Source organism: Squalius cephalus (genome assembly GCF_949319135.1).
Source record: "Squalius cephalus genome assembly, chromosome: 9".
Taxonomy (NCBI): Eukaryota; Metazoa; Chordata; class Actinopteri; order Cypriniformes; family Leuciscidae; genus Squalius; species Squalius cephalus.
In genome coordinates, this window is record NC_137130.1 from 6,411,066 (window position 1) to 6,430,611 (window position 19,546).

A 19,546-nucleotide genomic window follows, 5' to 3' on the forward strand; every position below is an offset into this window, starting at 1 on the left:
AAAAGCAAAAGCCTGAGGGTTTTACTGTTTATCAAAATACAAGTAGGCTGTTAGTGAAAAGCAGTGTTTGAACTCTGATTGATAACTGGAATGTTTCAGACCCATCACTTTTTATATAAGGAATAGTAACATTTGTTATTATTTACTCAGGTTGTTACAAACCAGTATGACTGATTTTCTTGCAAAAAAAGAGAATGGATAATGCATTGGTTGCTTTTTCCATGCAAATATTTATGAATGGGGGGGGGGGGGGGGGTGCATTCAAGCTTGAAAAACATAGCCATACACTTAATTTGGATTTTTTTTAACTATGTTGTGTCTAAAATATGAAAGTTAGTCAGTATTAGCTTCTTGATTATTGATTTGGCTTATGGCTGATATAAGAAAGATGACAAATTCATATGCAAATTTAATCTTCTGTTGGTGGCACATCAGATTCATCGAACAATCACTGTTCGGTGGCTATAAATGGCTAAAAACATGCAGGAAAGACAAGAGCATTCATAATTCAGTGTCCAAATAGATGTAAGAACGAAGACCAATCATAATTCAGTATGAATATACAGTAATGATGCCACTTGTGTCAATCAGTGTACACTTTGGTAAGACTTTTTAAATGTTTTTGGAAATAAGTTTCATCTGCTCTCCAAGGCTGCATTTATTTGGTCAAAAATACAGTTTTTTTAGTATTATTCACATTATTGTGAAATATTAAGATAACTTAAAGTAAGCATCACGACTCCAGTCTTCAGTGTCACATGATCCTTCAGAAATCATTATATGATGCTGATTTGGTGCTCAAGAAACATATTTTTGTGGAAGTCGTGAAACATTTTTCAGGATTCTTTTATTAATAGAAAGTTGAAAAGAACAGCATTTAGTTGAAACAGAATCTTTTTGGAACAATGTTAAAAACTTTAATGTCACTTCTGATCTATTCAATGCATCCTTGCTGAATAAACCTAATAATTGACTAACTGCCCCAAACTTTTGAGCGGTACTGTAGGTCAAAAAAGGTTCAGTCTGAATAAATTACAGACGAACAAACCTCTAACCATAATGCATGAGGAATATCAATAGAAATCACTATACTTTATGTCTGAATCAAGTTACTGCGTAATATGACTCTGCCCTGAAATGATTTGTGCATGTGGAGACTTGGCTGCACATGTACTATATGTGTCAACAGGAGTGGATATGGAACTTCATAAGCCATCCCTTTAAACATGCCACATCACACCGGAGGCCATAATGTTTCATGTCAGCAAATTGTTTGCATGGACTCAGCTTGACATTCATTATCTTGTATTTCCCTACACGATCAATAAAACAACTCAGTAACTCGAAATCCCCAGCAATCAATTTCCAATGTGAGCAAGATCTATAGAGAGTGGAGTGCATTTTTACAATGTCACAACCGCAGTCATGTGAACGGAAAATCCTATCGGATTTAATCAAGAGCTCTCTGTTACACATTCAAGTGCAAATGCGTACTTCAAGGCTTTTTGCCATTCATTAACCTAAACTACAATTGTCAAAGACAATGGCAAAATTCTGTCAAAAAATGATGTAAGTGTGAAGCAAAGTGGAGGTCGCTGTGACATTTGCAAAAACTAAGGTGGCTGGAAAATATTACCCTTCATCACGCTTCCAACTTTTTTACAGTAAGCACACTTACGGATCGGTTCGACTGGGGAGCCAAGGTGTGAGTGGATGGACTCCAGAAGGTCATAATCATCAAAATCCAGCACAAACTCCTCAAAGTCCTCAAAGCCGACCAATGCAAAGTTTCCCAGAGGGTTTTCCTGATCCACACAATGCCCCTTTCCAGCATCTGCATCAGGGCATTCCTCCCCTGAGCCGCCACTGCCATCCTTCTCCTTCTCCACGTCTGTCATCTCCAAACCTGGTGCCTCCGGATCATCCAGGATGCCACCCTCTTCCGCGATGCTATTTTGTACCGTCTACAAAGTAGAACTCAAAAAACTCTGTTTAATCCCGAGTATATCCTGGAAGCACAAATTTCTAAAACTATGGAATGACCAGAAATGTGGTTTGTTAGAGAAGTTAAAGAAGAAAAGAAGGAAAAAGGATAATCTCTCAGCTAGGCCCTCATTCCAAAGAGAGTTTGTAAGATCCACCTGGCTGCCTGATAAGAAAATGGTGTCTGGCCTCAGGGTTTCCAAGCAGTAGTTCTGCGAGACGTGTCCGCATGTACGCAAGCGAACAGCAGGGATCACTGGAATTGGCTGATGATCCAGAGGAAATGTTGATACAACTGAACTACTTTTGAGGACTCGCACTAATCTATTGGCTGCCTCTGTGCTTTCCATGACGTTGTCGATTGATCCCGAGGCTGCATGAGGGACAGAGATGCGGTCCTCCGTGCGGATTGTCCCCCATCAGGTACAGAGCTGGTTACAGCACCCTATCAGAAAGCAGAGGTGAAAACCTCCATCCGAAACAACATCGGTGCAGATGAAGTGCACAACATGGTGCCACACATTACACAGCACTGTCTCCACATGACCGATCTCCATGGAAACCATGGCTGCTTCTAGAGCTCAACCCTGTCTCGTTTTCAAGCGGTTACCTGCACAAGGATTAGCCAATCACAGTTCAGATGCGTTCAACAGCCTATAGCTGGACATTTTCTAAATTTGTATGCATATCAGAGGGACATTTTATTGCTCAGAGGTTGCTCTTTCATAGCTCATCATGAGATATAAGGGAGATCTCAGTTATGTTTAATTTAGATATTAACTTTCTAATTTTAATTCTTTAGAAGAAACATATACAGACTCAAATGTGTCTATTATGTAGATAAGATAAAAGAGAGCTCAGATCATTTGATTTTTGGGAGAATTTAATGAGCAATATTAGGAAAAAATTGGGTATTTTTTTTCTCAGGAAAAAGTTTCAATTTGCTCTCCATGTAAATCCTTTTTACAAAATAGATGATATTGTATTTCATGTTCACTGTAATTGCACTGTAATTGCTGACTAGGAAAAAACAATGGGATATTGAGAGTTTTTATGAGGTTATAAACTCATAAAAATAAGATTAATATTTTTTTTAAATAAATTAAATTAAATTAATTAAATAAAAAAACAAATATATAGATATATAATTAAATAATCACACTATAATCACATTGTTGTGAGATACAATTGGAATAGCGAGACAATATTTGTGGTTATTCAATAAACTTAAATGTATAGAATATATATTCAAAAAAAATCTAAATAAAATAAAATAATAAAATAAAATCTCCCTGTAATTGTACTGTAATCACCTTGCTGTAGGAGAAACAACTGAGATATGAAAAATATGCCATTTGAGATTATTCAACAAGCAATTACAAACTATTCTAAAAATAAAAAACAAACAATGGGGTCATTCAAAAAATAAGTAAGAAAATCAATTATGTGGTTTACACAAGTGAGCATTCGGACATTTATGGTATCTAAATGGCCTATAAAGGTGTCACACATATGAAAACAGTGGCATGGAGCGGGACAGACTTAGACATGAGCCGTTTATAGCAAGCTAGTGTGATGCAAGGCTTAAATTCAATGGCCTGTTCCAGTGTGGCGGCCTCATTTGTAATTTGCTGCGGTAGAGCAGTCAATGCTTCCTCTTTTCTAAAAGCAGGAAAGGCTGCGGGCGGGTCTCTGGGAAGGATAATCAATTGGAACAGTGAAGTTAATTATAGCTGGAGGGGACTCATCCACAGAGCCGCTGCAGCCCTCACCTAAAAGCACTCTGCTGGACTCTGGCCTTCATTCACAGGGACTAATTTAGCCATATTAGCTGCACTGTACGTCACGTAGAGTAAACAGCAGTATCATTCATGAAATTAGCCTGTATCGGCACGCCAGATGGAAACATCTATGCCTCCTTCAAAACCCAACCAGCTGCAGGCATGTTAGCATTTAAGTATTTATAAATAGAATTAAAAAAATATTGATAATAAGCAGTACTGAACAATTTAACCAATAATATCAACTTATTAATATATCAATATAAAAAACAATATTAACAATGATATAATATATTAAAATAATATACAATGATGTAAACAATATTGAACAATTGAACTAATAATGAGTTAATATTGTACACACACACACACACACACACACACACACACACACACACACACACACATATATATATATGTATATATATATATTTTTTTTTTAAAGGGATAAATCCAGTACATTTCATCTAGTAAGATGGCTGAAAATCACAAGAACCACATTTCATTCATCATGCAACATGCCACATGGTAAGCACCATTCATGAGCAAACATTATGGATTCAAATATTCTGGATGGGACTTTATATCTAAAATGAACAAGGTACTAAACTTAGGCTCTGTGAAAATCATCTGGCTCAATAAAAGAGAGTGTGTGTCTAGCCATTCCCATGGCTTGAAAAATCACCACATGACACAGAGGAACAGCTGGGAGGCCAACTGGGGCATGGGAGCCCATTTAAAACAAACCCCTCGCGTCAGGAAGAACTTTACAATGCTGCATCTAAGAAAACATAGTCATGCGCAACACATCTTTAGGGATCCTCCCAGACACTGTACGGGAATGACTTCGGTGACGTTCCCCAGGATAAAATACTAATTTGCACTTTCCACAAATAGGGTGCCAAAGAGATCCTTAAACTTACTTTTCAATCATTTTTATTTAGAGAAATGTAAAAACTTTTTTATCTTTCATCAAAGGTTAGGTGCCTAACCTTCATAAACTGATCCACAGCCCACAGGTCAAACTAAATATTATCAGTGGTGGACGAAGCACACAAATCAAGTACTAGAGTAAAAGTACAGATACCCATTAAAATATTACTCCATTAAAAGTATTAAGTTCTCCTTTTCAGTTTTATGTATTAGAAGTAAGATGTATTGACTGACGGATGATGTATTTTACCGTTTTATATACTGGGGAATATAATAGCTTAAATAGGCTGCAGCTCAGTCTGACATTGTTATGAATTATTGGAAATGAAACAGGGTTTTTTGTTGTTTTTTTTACTTTTTTCTCTTATAATAACTTTGGTAAACAGGTTGAATAATTAAGCTTAGCAATTGCGGTCAACACTTCTTTCGAAAGACATTTTATATTTTATACCTATTCTTTATATTATGTTCATTTTATCTTAAAGTCCCCCTGTGGTGAAAATCAAGTTTTTAATGTTGTTTATATGTCTATGTGGTGTTTTTTTTTTTAAGAAAAACGATGTGCAAATTCACATGTCATCACAATTGATGAGTATTTTCTCCTTAAAACTGCAGTGATCTAAAGACAGTCTTAAAAACGCGATTTGAAATATCTGGTGTTTCTGACGTCAAAACCTACCTGTAACCAACAGGTTAGCACATCATTAACAGCAATCTAGCAGGGGAGTCTCGAGAGAAGCAAGCTTATTCTGGTGTATTTTTCAGTTATGATATGAAAAATTGGGTAGATATAGCAAAATAGCGGGTGTATGATGTATATTACGATGTTATGATGAATTATATGCCTTTCTCCAATGGCGTTCTAAGTTGTTCATAGTGTTTCTGATGATTGTTAGAAGGCAGCTGTCTGACTCTGGAATGGCGAATGGGAACATGGTTTGTGTAACATTAGCAACACATTATTAGCTGTTTGATAACATAGGCAAGCAAAAGGCTAATCATATTAATTGGCGTTATGTGTCCAACGTTGCAAAGAGCGATATCATTGTGCAGCGTTTACCTCAGTAAGTTGAGCGAGTGAATCTCTGATCGTATACTAATCTCTGAATCTCCACGTATACTAAATGAAGCGAGGGTGTAGAGTACATTCAAGCTATTTTAAGGCATGAAGACATTTTTTTCACAGGGAAAAACTTTTAAATATGTCATTTTGGTGACTAAAGATACAATTATTGACTACAGGGGGACTTTAAATAACAGTTTATTTAACATTTCGCCCCACCAAAATTAAATAAATAAAAACATGGGATTTTTCTTTATAATACTTTTTTTTTTTTTTTTTTTTTTAAGTAATGGGACATTCTATTTGTGGAAAGTGCCAATTACACTCTTGCAAGGGTTTTTAAAGGAGTAGTAGTATTCTTGGACTGTCATACCCTGTAATCAGTTGAGCTTACTTTATTAAGAATAATCATTAATGTAAAAACAGCGGGAAGCACTCTGGTGCATGGCGTAGATCCAGTGACCCTGACCACATCTGAACATCTCGAAAGTCTTGTTTACAACCACGGGAAAGGAAGCAGAGGGCAGGCCAAGTGCTGACCATGGCCAGCCAATGATCCTGCTGCTCTGCTTTCCACCAAAACACATTTATGAGTATGGACACGAATACCCCAGCGCCCCAAAACTTACCAGAAACCTTGCCAATGTGAACGTCTAAGTCCACTATACAAACACTCCCTGTCATCACTCCCCTCCTCTAGAGTGAGATTTTAATGAGCATTTGGAGGAACTACAGGCTTTGGCTTGTCAAGATCAAGTTAAACCATCGGCCCGAGACTCGGTCGTTGGTGTGGTTCCAATGACACATGCAATCAAACACGCCAATCTAATTTTGTTTGAGTTACTGCACTGATTTCAATTAAGATCGAACGACCGCAACAACATGCAAGTTGTCTGCTTTAATCCTTGTTTTAATCATCACGGCTACACACGCTGAAAACTCAAATCAGTAAGTGCACTGATTCTCGAGACAAAAGGCTACAGTTGCATGTCGTGCTCATAAATTTACACACCCCTTGCAGAATCCAGGAACAAAATTTATAGATGAAACCTTAAATAAGATCATAAAAATGATGTCCTTTCTTAATTAAGCACTGAAGAAGACATTTTTAAGGAATAGTCATATAGTCAGCCTGTCGTTATCAGACCCTGAAATAAAGCTTCCTTGTTTTAACTAGTCATCTATGAAAGATTTATGCCTGAAATAATGCTTTCTTGATTAAACTAGTCATCTACGAAAGATTTATGCTTACTACACTGCAAAAAACGACTATACTTGTATTGTTTTCCAGATAAAAAATCCTGAAAGAAATTCAGTTTACTTGAGAAGCAGCACTGCATAATATATTAAGACTTGTTTTTAGAGAGTGTATAATTTATCTGTATTAGGTTTTAGATTTTTATCACTTGAAAAAGTCTCCCAGTGCAGTCATAAAAATACAATCATATTAAAGCTATATTAATAAAAAAAATAAGTCTTAATATCTCATGCAGTGTTGCTTCTCAAGTATCTCAAATATATCTTATTTTTACTTGAAGACAAAAAAAGGACTAAATTGCAAATAATTGCAATTTTGATGGCCCCAATACTATGATGATAAATTATTTGCATCCTCCAAATTCTGAAAGTGCAAATGCAAAATAAAGATAATGTGTGTACAAATAATTTTTTATTGTTAATATTTTGTTGTACAGAGAAAAAATGAAATTGTGCATTAGAATATTCTAGTGATAATATCTGATATGTGTAGAAATGTCAAAACTAATAGCAGGTTGATTAGATGATTTGTTCCATGTCTCTAAAATCAAAACGTATTAGCGTCCCGCTATTTTCACGACTCCTTCAGAATTGATTTTGCTTACTTTTCATGTCATCCAGGTCAGCGCTGGCGAGCATCTGCGCCTCTGCTTCGTCTGTAGGAACTTTCTGGTAGACCGCAGTCTCCATGGCTGTCATGCTGCCTATGCAGATGCGTTCTCGTAGGTCGTAGCTGTTCCGCTGGGCTCCAGCCAGCCGGTGGACAGGCTTCCTGCGAAACCAGCCTCGTGTTGTCATACTGGCAAGTTCTGGAGAAGGGCTAAACCTGTTCAAAAAAACCCTGCAATTGAACACTGACTTTAAAACTGTTTTTTTGACCTATGGTTATTAGCAGGATGAAATGAACAGGACTGCATTGGGACTGAAATATGTGCATGATTATAGGTGTCTGGGTTAACCACATAACACCTATGCTGAAAAGGATCAAAAAAAAAAAAAAGTAATATTAGCTTTTGATTTAAAGTGCCCCTATTATGCTTTTTCGGACATTACCTTTCATGCAGTGTGTAATATAGCTGTTTGTGAATGTAAAAGGTCTGCAAAGTTTTAAATATTAAAGTGCACGATAAATAAATAAAGTCTCCCAAAAGAAAGAATCGATTCTGAACTGCCGAAATGAGTCGTCAGTATTATGCTGCGTTCCAGGCAGGTTTTTGAGCACGTAAATCACGACTTCAAACCACGACTCACGACTTTGTAGTGTTCCAGGCAACCTGTAACCCGTGTTTTTCCAACCTTATACCCGTGAAAGTGCACTGGAACGGCAGTCAAACCCGTGACTTCCCACCCGTGAACTCGTACTAGATCGATGTACTCCCAGTTACAAGTTGGAAAAACACGGGTTACAGGTTGCCTGGAACGCGGCATAATTCCAGTCTTACTTCTGTAACTTACATTAGCATAATGCCCACCTGTGGTATTCATTGGCTGCTAATCAGCTGTGGGCTACTATTACCTAAAACTGTGTCCATTAATGCAGATTGTCTGTTGTTCTTACATCAGTCATTCACGTTAGTGCTAGGCTAATGTATGCGCTGTCAGTTAATGATACAGTTCCCACGTGTGAACCGCAATAAATTAGAAATATACACATGTAATGTGTTAATGCTGATGGTGAGGAATTACAGTTGCAACATCTCATAATGTACGTCAAACTGAGTAGCGTATCACTGAGAAACGCCCTGCTCGAGTCGTCCTTGCGATGGAGGTTCGGGTTGAACAACTAGTTCTTCCAATGTTTCATCATCTGACTCGTGCTCGGATTGATATGGTAAAAATTACGCCATCGTTACTGTCTTTACAGTGTGTACAATCGCTGAGGACTGAGGAAGCCTCGGGAGCTGAAGTGTTAGACCAATCACAACAGACTGAGCTGTCTGGCCAATCAGAGCAGAGTAGCTCTCGGATAGGAGGGGTTTAGAGAGAATGAATCTTTGGACGAGTCGTTTGAGAATCTTTAAAAAATGTGATGATTTGCAAAGTATATTATGATAAAATGAAAGTGTTGTTTGACCTTTGATGCATGTAAACCTGTTGTAGGAGACCTCCATAAAAAAATTAGGAGCCTTTAAGATAGCATAATAGGGGCACTTTAAAGGGCAAATACACTCATTAAACAGTTTTTAAAAAACTAAGCTACATCAGCAACTATAATTTATTCAAACTGAGAATGAAATGCAGCATGATTAATATGTCAATAAATAAAATGCCACTATATCATCAATTTGATTTAATGCTGGCCATATATCCCAATCAGTGTGTTGTTCAGAAATTATACACCAAATTAAATGAGCCAAAAAATGAAAAATATACATCAAAAAATGACCCAAGTTCAAAATATACATCAAAAAATGACCCAAGTTCAATTAAACTCGCTAATTAAATGAATGAAAATGCTCCAAGTGATGCGCAATGATACTTTAAAGTCGGAGGCCCAGACAAAATATACAATCAAAAGTCTCATTATTCAAAGCACCGGCACTGCAAAAAAAAATAAAAAAATAAAAAAAATTATATATATATATATATATATATATATTAAATGAGGCAGGCAATGCTATAAATACATGCCTAATGATGTTTTATTAGTACATTTTCCTTAACCAAATATGCATATATAAGCTGCAAGAAGCAGGATAGCCAGCAGAGGGCAATAAAATACAACTTTTCCAGCTCACGCTCAAGCAGTCATCTCCTTTTCACAGCAGCACATTGTATAAAAAAGTTGCATGATGCCCTTTCCATTGAAAGCACATCCAAAAGTAACTGCTGTGAATACACCGTTCAAATGAATCACTTAAGAAATGAGTGAACTTACACTAATGTCTTGAATGTATCATGTATTATTCATTACTCTAATAAAACCTGGAAGCTCTGCATATGATCTAAATAAAATGCACGCAATTGATTGCTTACAATGATTATTTCTGACATAGCGTTGAATAAATTTGATGGCTACACATCTTGGAATGACATGAGGGTGAGTAAATGAAGATTGTATTTTAACTCATAAGTTGTAGACTCATTCAGGTGTAGATCTATCATTTATTAGTGAAATACCTGTTTGAAATCTCTTCCTCCTCTTCTCCATCCAGTCGTTCTTGTGTTTCCTGCTGCTCCTCCATTCCGGCGGGGATGGGTGGGGTCTCCTCACTGCTCGGGGGTCTCTCGCTCTCCAGATGAAAACTGGTGAGAGAGAGGTTGGCCGCCAAGTCCTCTTCACTTCCCAAACTGAGCTGTAAGATCACAGCATCTGTCAGCATCTCCCTATTATCCTGCAATCTCTCACACATATATCCATACATATCCAGCAGTGCAGAAGGAAACTGTGCTAAAAGTATATACTGTATACAGCATATTTTTTTTAATAGTATGTGCAACTGAATGCAATGACAAACTCTTCAAGCAATAGTACATTGTTGTCACATGACCTCATTATAATATATTGCATGCTTAATTTAGCAAGTGCTGTCCAGGTGGTTATTTTCTGTCTTCAAATCAAGATGCATTTAGACAAGTAAAATGGCAAGCTATTATCTAAAAAAAAAAAAAAAACACGCAAAATGATCTGCCAATAGGGTAAGAAAAATAATATTGTGTCTGTTTGAATTAAGATTATTTTTCTTACACCATTTGCAGATAATTTCACTTGTTTTAAGCAAAAAATCACTTTTTTTTTCTTTTTTTTCCCAGAAAACAAGACATACAATCTTATGGCATTTTACTCATCTAGTAGATCTTGATTTAAGAGTTTTTAGATATTTGGACTGGAAACAAGACAAAAATACTACGTAATAAAAAGCTAGTTCAAATTAGTTTGGAGGACAACATCGGGCAGAATGTATAATAAGAATTATGTATAAAATAAAAAATAAAAAATATTTAAAAAAAAAATTGGATTATTCAAAGAAATAATCAAAAGATTAATCGATTATCAAAATAATCATCAGTTGCCCCCATCAAAAAATGTCTTAACTTCTGATGGTCCAATCACAAGAGTCAAGAAAGAGACATTATTTCCATTTCATTTTTCATATTAAAGGGAAGGTCTAGTCAAGTGCATTGCATTGTTTGATACAGTATACCAGCAGAAGTAGGTCATCCAGGTACATCAGTACTAAAAAATTAATGTATACTACATACTTCAATCTACAAAAATAATAGTACTGTGAGTTGAAGTAACCTGTGGCAGCTCTTCAGATGGCTCAGTGGGCGTGGCTGCTTGGCACTGGCCCTCCATCTCAGACTCCGCCTCCTCCTCATCCACCTCATGAATAGTGGGCGTGACATCTGACGGGGGCATGGACGTCTTCTTTTTCTTCCTCTTTTTCTTTCGCCGGCGGTCCATACTGAGAACCCTCTTGCGGAAACGCTGCGGGGGGAGGTGGGTGGACAGGGGATGGTGCGTGTGGTGGAAGGTGTGCCGGTGATCTGTCCATAAAGAGAAAGAGAGAGAGAAATTAGGTAAAGGATGATGTTCAGACTGCAAACGGCTGACAGATGCAAAAGAAAGAGACTGCGGAGTGATCTAGCACAGGTCAATGATTCAGTTTATTGACACTATACAAACACATTTGACCAAAGAATGCCACCATTGATCAAACCATGTAATAAGCAATTACAAGGTATTTTAAAAGGTCACAGATAATTAAGCTGCCATTGCAACATCTCCATTAGATGGTTCCTCTTACTCAAATTTCTCTGTTACCAGGTATCTCTTATTTCACAGGCTTAAATCTTGCATGTTACATTTAAAATGTACATGAAATTAACAAGCTACAGCAATTAATAAATATGATGTGCAGACTTATTTCAGAATTATACACTACAAAAGATTGGGGCAAGTAATTTTTTTAAAATAAAGTATGTTTAAAAGTGACAGTAAAGACATTGTTACAAAAGATTTCTATTTCAAATAAATGCTGTTAATTTGCTGTTCACAAGAATCCTGAAAAAAATATATACAACTCTTTTCAACATTGATAATAATAAGAAGAAAAGTTTCTTGAGCAGCAAATCATCATATTAGAATGATTTCTGAAGGATCATGTGACACTGAAGACTGGAGTAATGATGCTGAAAAATCAGTTTTGATCACAGGAATAAATTAAATTTTAAAATATATTATAATAGAAAGCAGTTATTTTAAATTGTAATAATATTTCATAATATCACAGTTTTTACTCTTTTTTTTTTTGTTAAATAAATGCATGCAAAAACATGGAAGTGTGAGTGTTCTAGATACCTTTTTTTTAACTGACTTGTAATTTGAAAATGGGGAATTACATATCAGAATGTGTGGTTGGAGGAGAGGAAAATAATGATGGATTTGTGACATCAGCTGAAAAGGACAGTCGCTTCAGAAGCAGAGCATGTTTTTGATGAACGATCACAAAGACATTTATTTTCTTTGGAAGAACTGATGAATCGTGCACAATACGATCAGGAACGTGTACTAGGGCAAAAGGAATACAATGTGTATTTTTGTATTTTTTGTCTGCTAAATGAATAAATGTAAATGTAAATGTAAATTTGTGTTTGTGAATTTCACGTTGACTGTAAGAGTAGTTTAAATAACAATGGGCACACTGAGCCCTGAGATAACGTCTTGTCATGTGCAAAAAAAATAAAAAAAATAAAATAAATAAATAAATAAAAATGTATAAATCAAAAATACACTGAACAAAATTATAAAAGCAACACTTTTGTTTTTACCCCCATTTTTCATGAGCTGAACTCAAAGATCTAAGACTTTTTCTATGTACACAAAAGGCCTATTTCTCTCAAATATTGTTCACAAATCTGTCTAAATCTGTGTTAGTGAGCACTTCTCCTTTGCCGAGATAATCCATCCACCTCACAGGTGTGGCATATCAAGATACTGATTAGACAGCGTGATTATTGCACAGGTGTGCCTTAGGCTGGCATAACCAAGATCTACGAAATGAGCGTCTTTATTTCTGCAATGTTTTGAATGAACAACGTAGCAGCGATGCATCAAGGGGGTTCTATGGAAGCTTGTTTCCGCCACAGAATAACATTACAATAACAGGTAATTGCGACTTTTTTTCTCGCAATTGCAAGTTTATATCACGCAATTCTGAGAAAAAAGTCAGAACTGCGAATTTATATCTCATGATTCTGACTTTGTAACTCGCAATTCCGAGTTTATATCTTGCAATTATGCTTTTTATTTTACATTCTACGAATGTTCGAAATTCTAATTGTAATTTGACATCCCTTACAGAGCGGATAACGTGTGATTTGTCCTGTGTTCAGGGTGCCTCTGTGAATGCATCACAGGCTAGTTTACACCTCCCACTACTGCCGCGACATGTAGAGGGAAATGTAGGCCCTGATTTATCAGGGTCTGGAAAGCGACTGGCACAGACGCAGCTCCACAGGAGTCCAGGGAGTGTGAGAGAGCCATTAAAAAGTCTTCTCTGTACTTCTGAACTGCCATGTTCTGTACACCTTCTGCAGAATTATGTATCTAAACATGGAACCTTCTAGCAGTCTGACACTTTCAGCAACAGCAGCAACAATAATGCACTAAAAACGGAAAAGCTTTTCCTTTGCGTTTTTCGCGTACAGATGACAACGTTGTCAAATCGATCCCCGTTCACACAGATCCGCGAAAACGACTAAAAACGCTGTATTCTGCTGCCAGGCCAGTAGTTGGCGATGTTACTTTGCGAATAAACACTTTGCGCCTATAGACTGAACACGTAACACGCATGCGCATGACGTCACCGTTTTCACAAATTCACGTTCTTGTAGTTTACAAGGAGATGATAAACGGTATCGTTTTCAAAAACTTCCACTTTGAATCTGGTTTTCAAAGGTTTGCGTTCTCAGGCCCCCAAAATGCCGTTGTCATGTAAATGAACAGCCAAAAGGCACACAAAGTTGTTCTTTTTAGTTGAAAATGGTGTTGTGTAAACAGCCCCTAAAGTTTGAAAAAATATATCTTTGACCTTATTCACACCTCGTATTAACATCCGTCTCTGAGAATCCAGTCACAAGTGGTCAGCACTAAACGCAGCTCTTAACGCTGCCATGCAAAAAGGCTAAATGCATCTCGTTGAAACTGATTGGGACTCTTAGAGAGTGATCTCTCATGTGACAGACAGGTTTTGTAGTGTGTGGTGTTTGTAGAAAATGTAGTGTGAAAATGTATATCAGATCAATAAGAATTCAATCAAAACACTTTGAAGCCAATTTCCCTCAGAGTTTTAAACGTAAAAAATGCATGCATGAAACATAACCATCATTTGAAAAAGGGACTTGAATAACAGTAAGCATTACACTTGAAATGTTTGTAGAGTGTTCTTTTATATTATAGTATTAGTATTTATTACTATTTTGAAATAGCTTCTATTTTATATTTTCAGTTTTTTGCATTTTAGTTTAAGTTTTAGTAATTTTGTTATGATAATTTTTATATATTATATATATATATATATATATATATATATAGGCTTTATTTCATTTAACACAAACGGTTTACCAAGGCGACATTTCTAATTGTTGTTTAAGCATTTTCAAAGTTTTTACATTTAAGTTTTTCATCTAAAATTTATATTTAATTTTATTTCAGGATTATTTCAATTAACAAATTCATTTTTAATAGTTTAAGTTCTAATTGTACAAACAAAATCGACTTTTAATAGTTTTAAATGTTCTTAAGAACACTGTTATGTTAATAAAATATGTTTGCACACAACAGTGTAAATTTGTCACTCGGCAAAATCTTTCTCGGCAGACCACTACACTTGTGATCGGATCATCCAAGTCAGATTTCAAACCTATTCTAAACACTTGAAGATTATTTAAAATGGAGATCACATATAATTATGGTTATACATCAGACAGTACTTACACTCAAAGTCTTTCTCATTGTAGCTGCGGCCCATTTTGTCTGCGCCATTGATGGCAGACTCAGTAATGATGTCCCCGAACCTCTCCACAGACAAGGCCTTCTCCCATTCCTCATCTTCTTGTCCTGCTGTGGAGTCCTTCTCTTCTTCCAACAAAACCTGCAGATGAGATCATTTGAAACCACACAGTAAGTGCCAGACAGATGTTCCAGATGCTAAAATACATTTGAGGAAGTATGGGAAATAAACTTGAGGCCAAATGATTCCTTCTGGCATGCTCTGAAGAGTTTGAGCAGTTACGGCCAGATGTTTTATGTTCTCTGAGATTGAACCACAACCACACGTCCATTAGCGCTCACCCAGTGCACCGCAATTCTGGATGGGTTATCAGCCAAGAAGAACAGGGCATCATGGTGACTGAGAGGCGTTATTGGAGATTCTAGGCATGTTTTTTTTCTAGGTGGTTTGTTGTTGTCTCACTAGTTGTGTAATCGGGTTCTGCGCTACTATTGGAAAAGTCACAATGCAGGACTGTGCCTCAAATCTTCTGACATTGTCTGTTTTGTCTGAGGTAAAATTTGATAACAAGGGTCATTAATCAGCTGTCGCCGAACATGTCAAACTAGCGATACTTCAGATTTTGGCTTAGGATCAGAAGAATTTCTTAGGATTCTCAAAACGTGTCTCAGACGGCAAAATTATTGCCAAAATCGCACAGTGTGAACCCAGCTTAAAATAAACAGACAAATCAGACCAGAATAGAAACTACGTTCATCTCCATTAATCCAGCGGAGCAAACCAACCCCGTGATGCCATAGGTTGTGATGGAAGTAAAATAATGATAAATGTATTTGAAACAAAAAAAGCTTGTTGAATTGCACTAATTGAAAAATATGCATTGCATTGACCATGCTTGTATTTTAATGCATTGTAGGCTATTTTTAGGGTTTGAATTTTCATGGGCTGAAATTCAACATGGTGGTATATTTAAGCTGTGAATATTTCAATTCAAAACATTTCACACACAATTTCATTATTAAAAATTCAATAATCCATATTCACCTTTTAGATTTCACTTCCAAATTATTTGGTCTGTTTAAAAATACAACCTATTATATTCGACAGGCAATTTTTTGTCAGTTTCTTTCGCTTTACAAATTCGCTTATACACAAATTCAGTGGTTCAAATTCGACAGAAAATTCAACATTAGATCGAAAGATCCTTAAAAAGCCTACACATTTACCCACACATAGACCCTCCCCTCGAAGAAATCAGGACAGAAGTGGTTGAAAGTGGACAAACGAGACGAATTAAAACACCAGATGTAAATGGGAATGTGTCTCCCTCATTGTGATCCGATCGACGAAAACGCATCTTAATACCAGGTGTAAACAGGGCATTAGGATAGTTCGCAATAGTGTGAATATAAGCACAATCTTCTAAAAACAAAGATAGAGCATTGTTAATATCTTACAGTATCAAGAGTATATCTTCATTAAAATTATCTCATTACCATCATGATCAAAATAAAACAAAGCTAGCAAAAGGTCGTCTATTAGACGTTGAATATACGTAAATCTTCAACGTCTAATTACGACTTTTCAACGCTGAAAACAGGTCGATCTTCAACGTCTTGATGGAATATGTAAAACTCTTTCAATTTATTTGAGATAATAATAAACATGGTTTGGTAGTTTGTTTTTCTCCGTTATTTTAGCATGTATAACAGACTTATCCTGTCTTAGATGATCAGTTGAGAACACGTAGTCAAACAGTCCGGCCGAAACTACATAGTTGAAATCACGTCGTAATCCAGGCCAAGGCGGACCGACTTATTTTCAACCATATTTCAACGTTGAAAGACGGTAATTGTTTACTGGGAAGGAATGTTGAATGGGACACTGGAAGGGCCAATCATATTTTAGGTGCCCATATGGCCCCGCCCACAGTTCCACCTATGCGAGGCATCTAACGTTTGGCTCGTGAGAAGAAGGCTTTGAGGAGTGCGGGTGGGATAAAGCATGCTGACAGGCTACAAGGCTCGCAGATCAGTCAGAGTAAATGCCACGGTGTCAGCATGAAGTCAACAGCAGCCCTGCAGCGTCCCCATTAACAAATACAACTGCATTCAACAGCACCTCTGTCATGTCCAACAAGCACCAAGATTCAGAACGGCCAACTGAACCTCGGCAAACACAAAAGCCAACAAATCATTTACCCTGAGGCATTAAAACAAACATGAATCTTTTCAAATACATTTTCTTTAATTCTTCAGGAAAATAAGCACGGGCAAATGGCAGGCCTCTGCATAATTAATCAGAGCAGATGGGGCAAATTCGGCAAAACTGAAATGAGATGAACGAATGAGGCATTAATTAAGGAAACAAAGTCTTCTTTGTTGTCTGTGACCCTCAGCTTTGCGTAAATTAATGAGGACAACATTTCATTAAGCTCTCAGTGTCTGCACGCTGTGCGCCGCTCTTTTATCATTGCTGAAGTGGTGACTTTAATGAAGACCTGTGAAGTCAAATGATAAACGGCTGGCTCTGATAGTACAGGAGACTTGGAAATGAGCCAGTTTGGGACACTGGAGAAGTCCATTCTGCTGTATCACACGATTTCTGCTCTTTCATGATGCTTTTCCAACCTCTTAAAGGGGTATTTTACTGCTGGCACAATAGGCTTTCAACAAAACTTGGCTGCCTATACGTAGAAATGTAAAAAAAAAAGGAAAGAAAAAAAAAAAGACATTGGTGCTACCTGACTAGAGAAAACATAGAAAAAAAGGCTGCTGTCTTCCATTTTGCCAAATAGGTATAGGAAAACGTAACCACCCATAATGCATTGGGCATGTTGCTGTCCAAGGCCACTCCCACCAGTCTGTTATTAGGCTTGTTTGTATGGAAACTTATTTCCGCCACAGAATAAAACATTTTATAAGATAATTGTGACTTTTTATCTCACAATTGCGAGTTTACATCCAGTCGCAATTGCATATTATAAAGCTAGAATTGCGAGATGTAAACTCACAATTCTGACATCTTTTCTCAGAATTTTGAGATATAAACTTGCAATTGCGAGTTATAAACTGTTTGAAATTTGTCTTCCTATCCCGATTTGTTTTGACTCCCTTTTTGGGGATTTCATCCCAAACCTCACGTAATTCACATCCTTATTATATTACAGTAATGTTTTACTATAAAGAATATACTACTGTATATTGTTTTATTATTTTTAATGTAATACCTTTTTACTACAATAAATATACTGTATTATTTATATAAGCTCAGAAGACATGAGGATGCATTACAAGAATTTGGAGTAATTTGGAAATATGTCCCAATGCAAATGCTCATAAAAACAGGCAAATAGGCTAGGATGAAATTGGGGTGAAACCTGGTCATGTTTTCATGAGCAGCAATGTAATATTATCCATTTTCTCTGTTCAGTCACCTCTCCCTCACTCATTCGGTTTCTCTTCTGTAATTGCCCCTTCTTAATTACCATAATGTATCAAAAGAACAAAACAAACAAACAACAGCAGGGTTTTTAGAACAGTACTTTTTGAACAGCATTTCCCACTGTTTCTCTACTCAATGTAAAACAAAGGACCCAAACAGCATTTGCTCTTGCAGTTCTCTGATTGTGCAAATGTTAATGGCTTGAGCGAGACTGAGTGCATGCGCTCCCAATAAAGGTTACGGGTTATTTCAACTGCAAGGTGAACAGAATGACAATGGGAATTCAGTGAGGACTGGCAGATGTGTTTGCTTGCTGTTAGCAAGTGCTCTGGGTAAACGGTAGATAGAGTTACGTACGTCATAGGTGGCTGCCCGCTCTGCCGAGATAGTAAGGGCTTCTCATGATACCAACATTTCAGTAGTCGATTCCAATGCAGTGAAATATCAGGATTCTGTTCATTATAAAAGTAAATGAATGGTGTGTATTTTCCTGTCCCACTTTTCAGAGGCAGCGTTCCTGTTGCATCTTGTGAATTTGAGTTAAGCACTTAAAAACCTGTGTGAGCTGCAAAAATGAGAAGAAACGTCTTTCTATTAAGTTGTCTCGACAGAATTTCCACGGGCTGTGAACAAAAATAAACATATGACGTTAGCACTGAGGTATGATTCACAAACAAATGACTTTAGTCAGTTCTTTTTAGTGATTCAAACTATGGTAACTGATTCGATTCATAAGCAAATGACTCTTAAGGAACAGGTTCTTTTTTTTGTGAATCAAACACACAGTGCAGTCTGATTCCCAAACAAATGACTCTAATGAACCGGTTTTCTGTAGCAAATCAAAAACATATCATGTGACTAGTCTAATTCAATGCACAAAAAAATTACTTTTAGGAACCGGTTCTCTTTTAAGTGATTTGAAAACATACTGCGTGGCCAGTGTACGTTTGTCATCTGAATGAATAATGACTCTAATGAAATGCTTATTTTAATGAATAGTTCCCACATGAGCTCACAGAAATAACAAGCCACAACAATCCAACGGTCCAATCAATTCTCCATGGAAAAAATCAAGTCCCGCCCAACATTTGTTTCTTGTTTGAGAAGCCGTTTCGCTTTTTAAAAAA

General features: G+C 36.7%; 1 protein-coding gene across 2 annotated transcripts in view; it reads right to left on the minus strand.

Annotated features, from left to right (window-relative positions):
* The window catches only part of slc4a3 (solute carrier family 4 member 3), a 74,270-nt gene that overhangs the window by 19,870 nt on the left and 34,854 nt on the right, over positions 1-19,546 (minus strand). For both annotated transcript variants that reach the window (XM_079882296.1, XM_079882295.1), the window contains exons 3-6: positions 14,960-15,116; positions 11,261-11,508; positions 10,138-10,313; positions 7,623-7,843 (exon numbers count right to left, since the gene is read on the minus strand). In XM_079882296.1, coding sequence (XP_079738422.1) covers positions 7,623-7,843; positions 10,138-10,313; positions 11,261-11,508; positions 14,960-15,116 — 802 coding nt within the window. The remainder of the gene's footprint in view (positions 1-7,622; positions 7,844-10,137; positions 10,314-11,260; positions 11,509-14,959; positions 15,117-19,546) is intronic.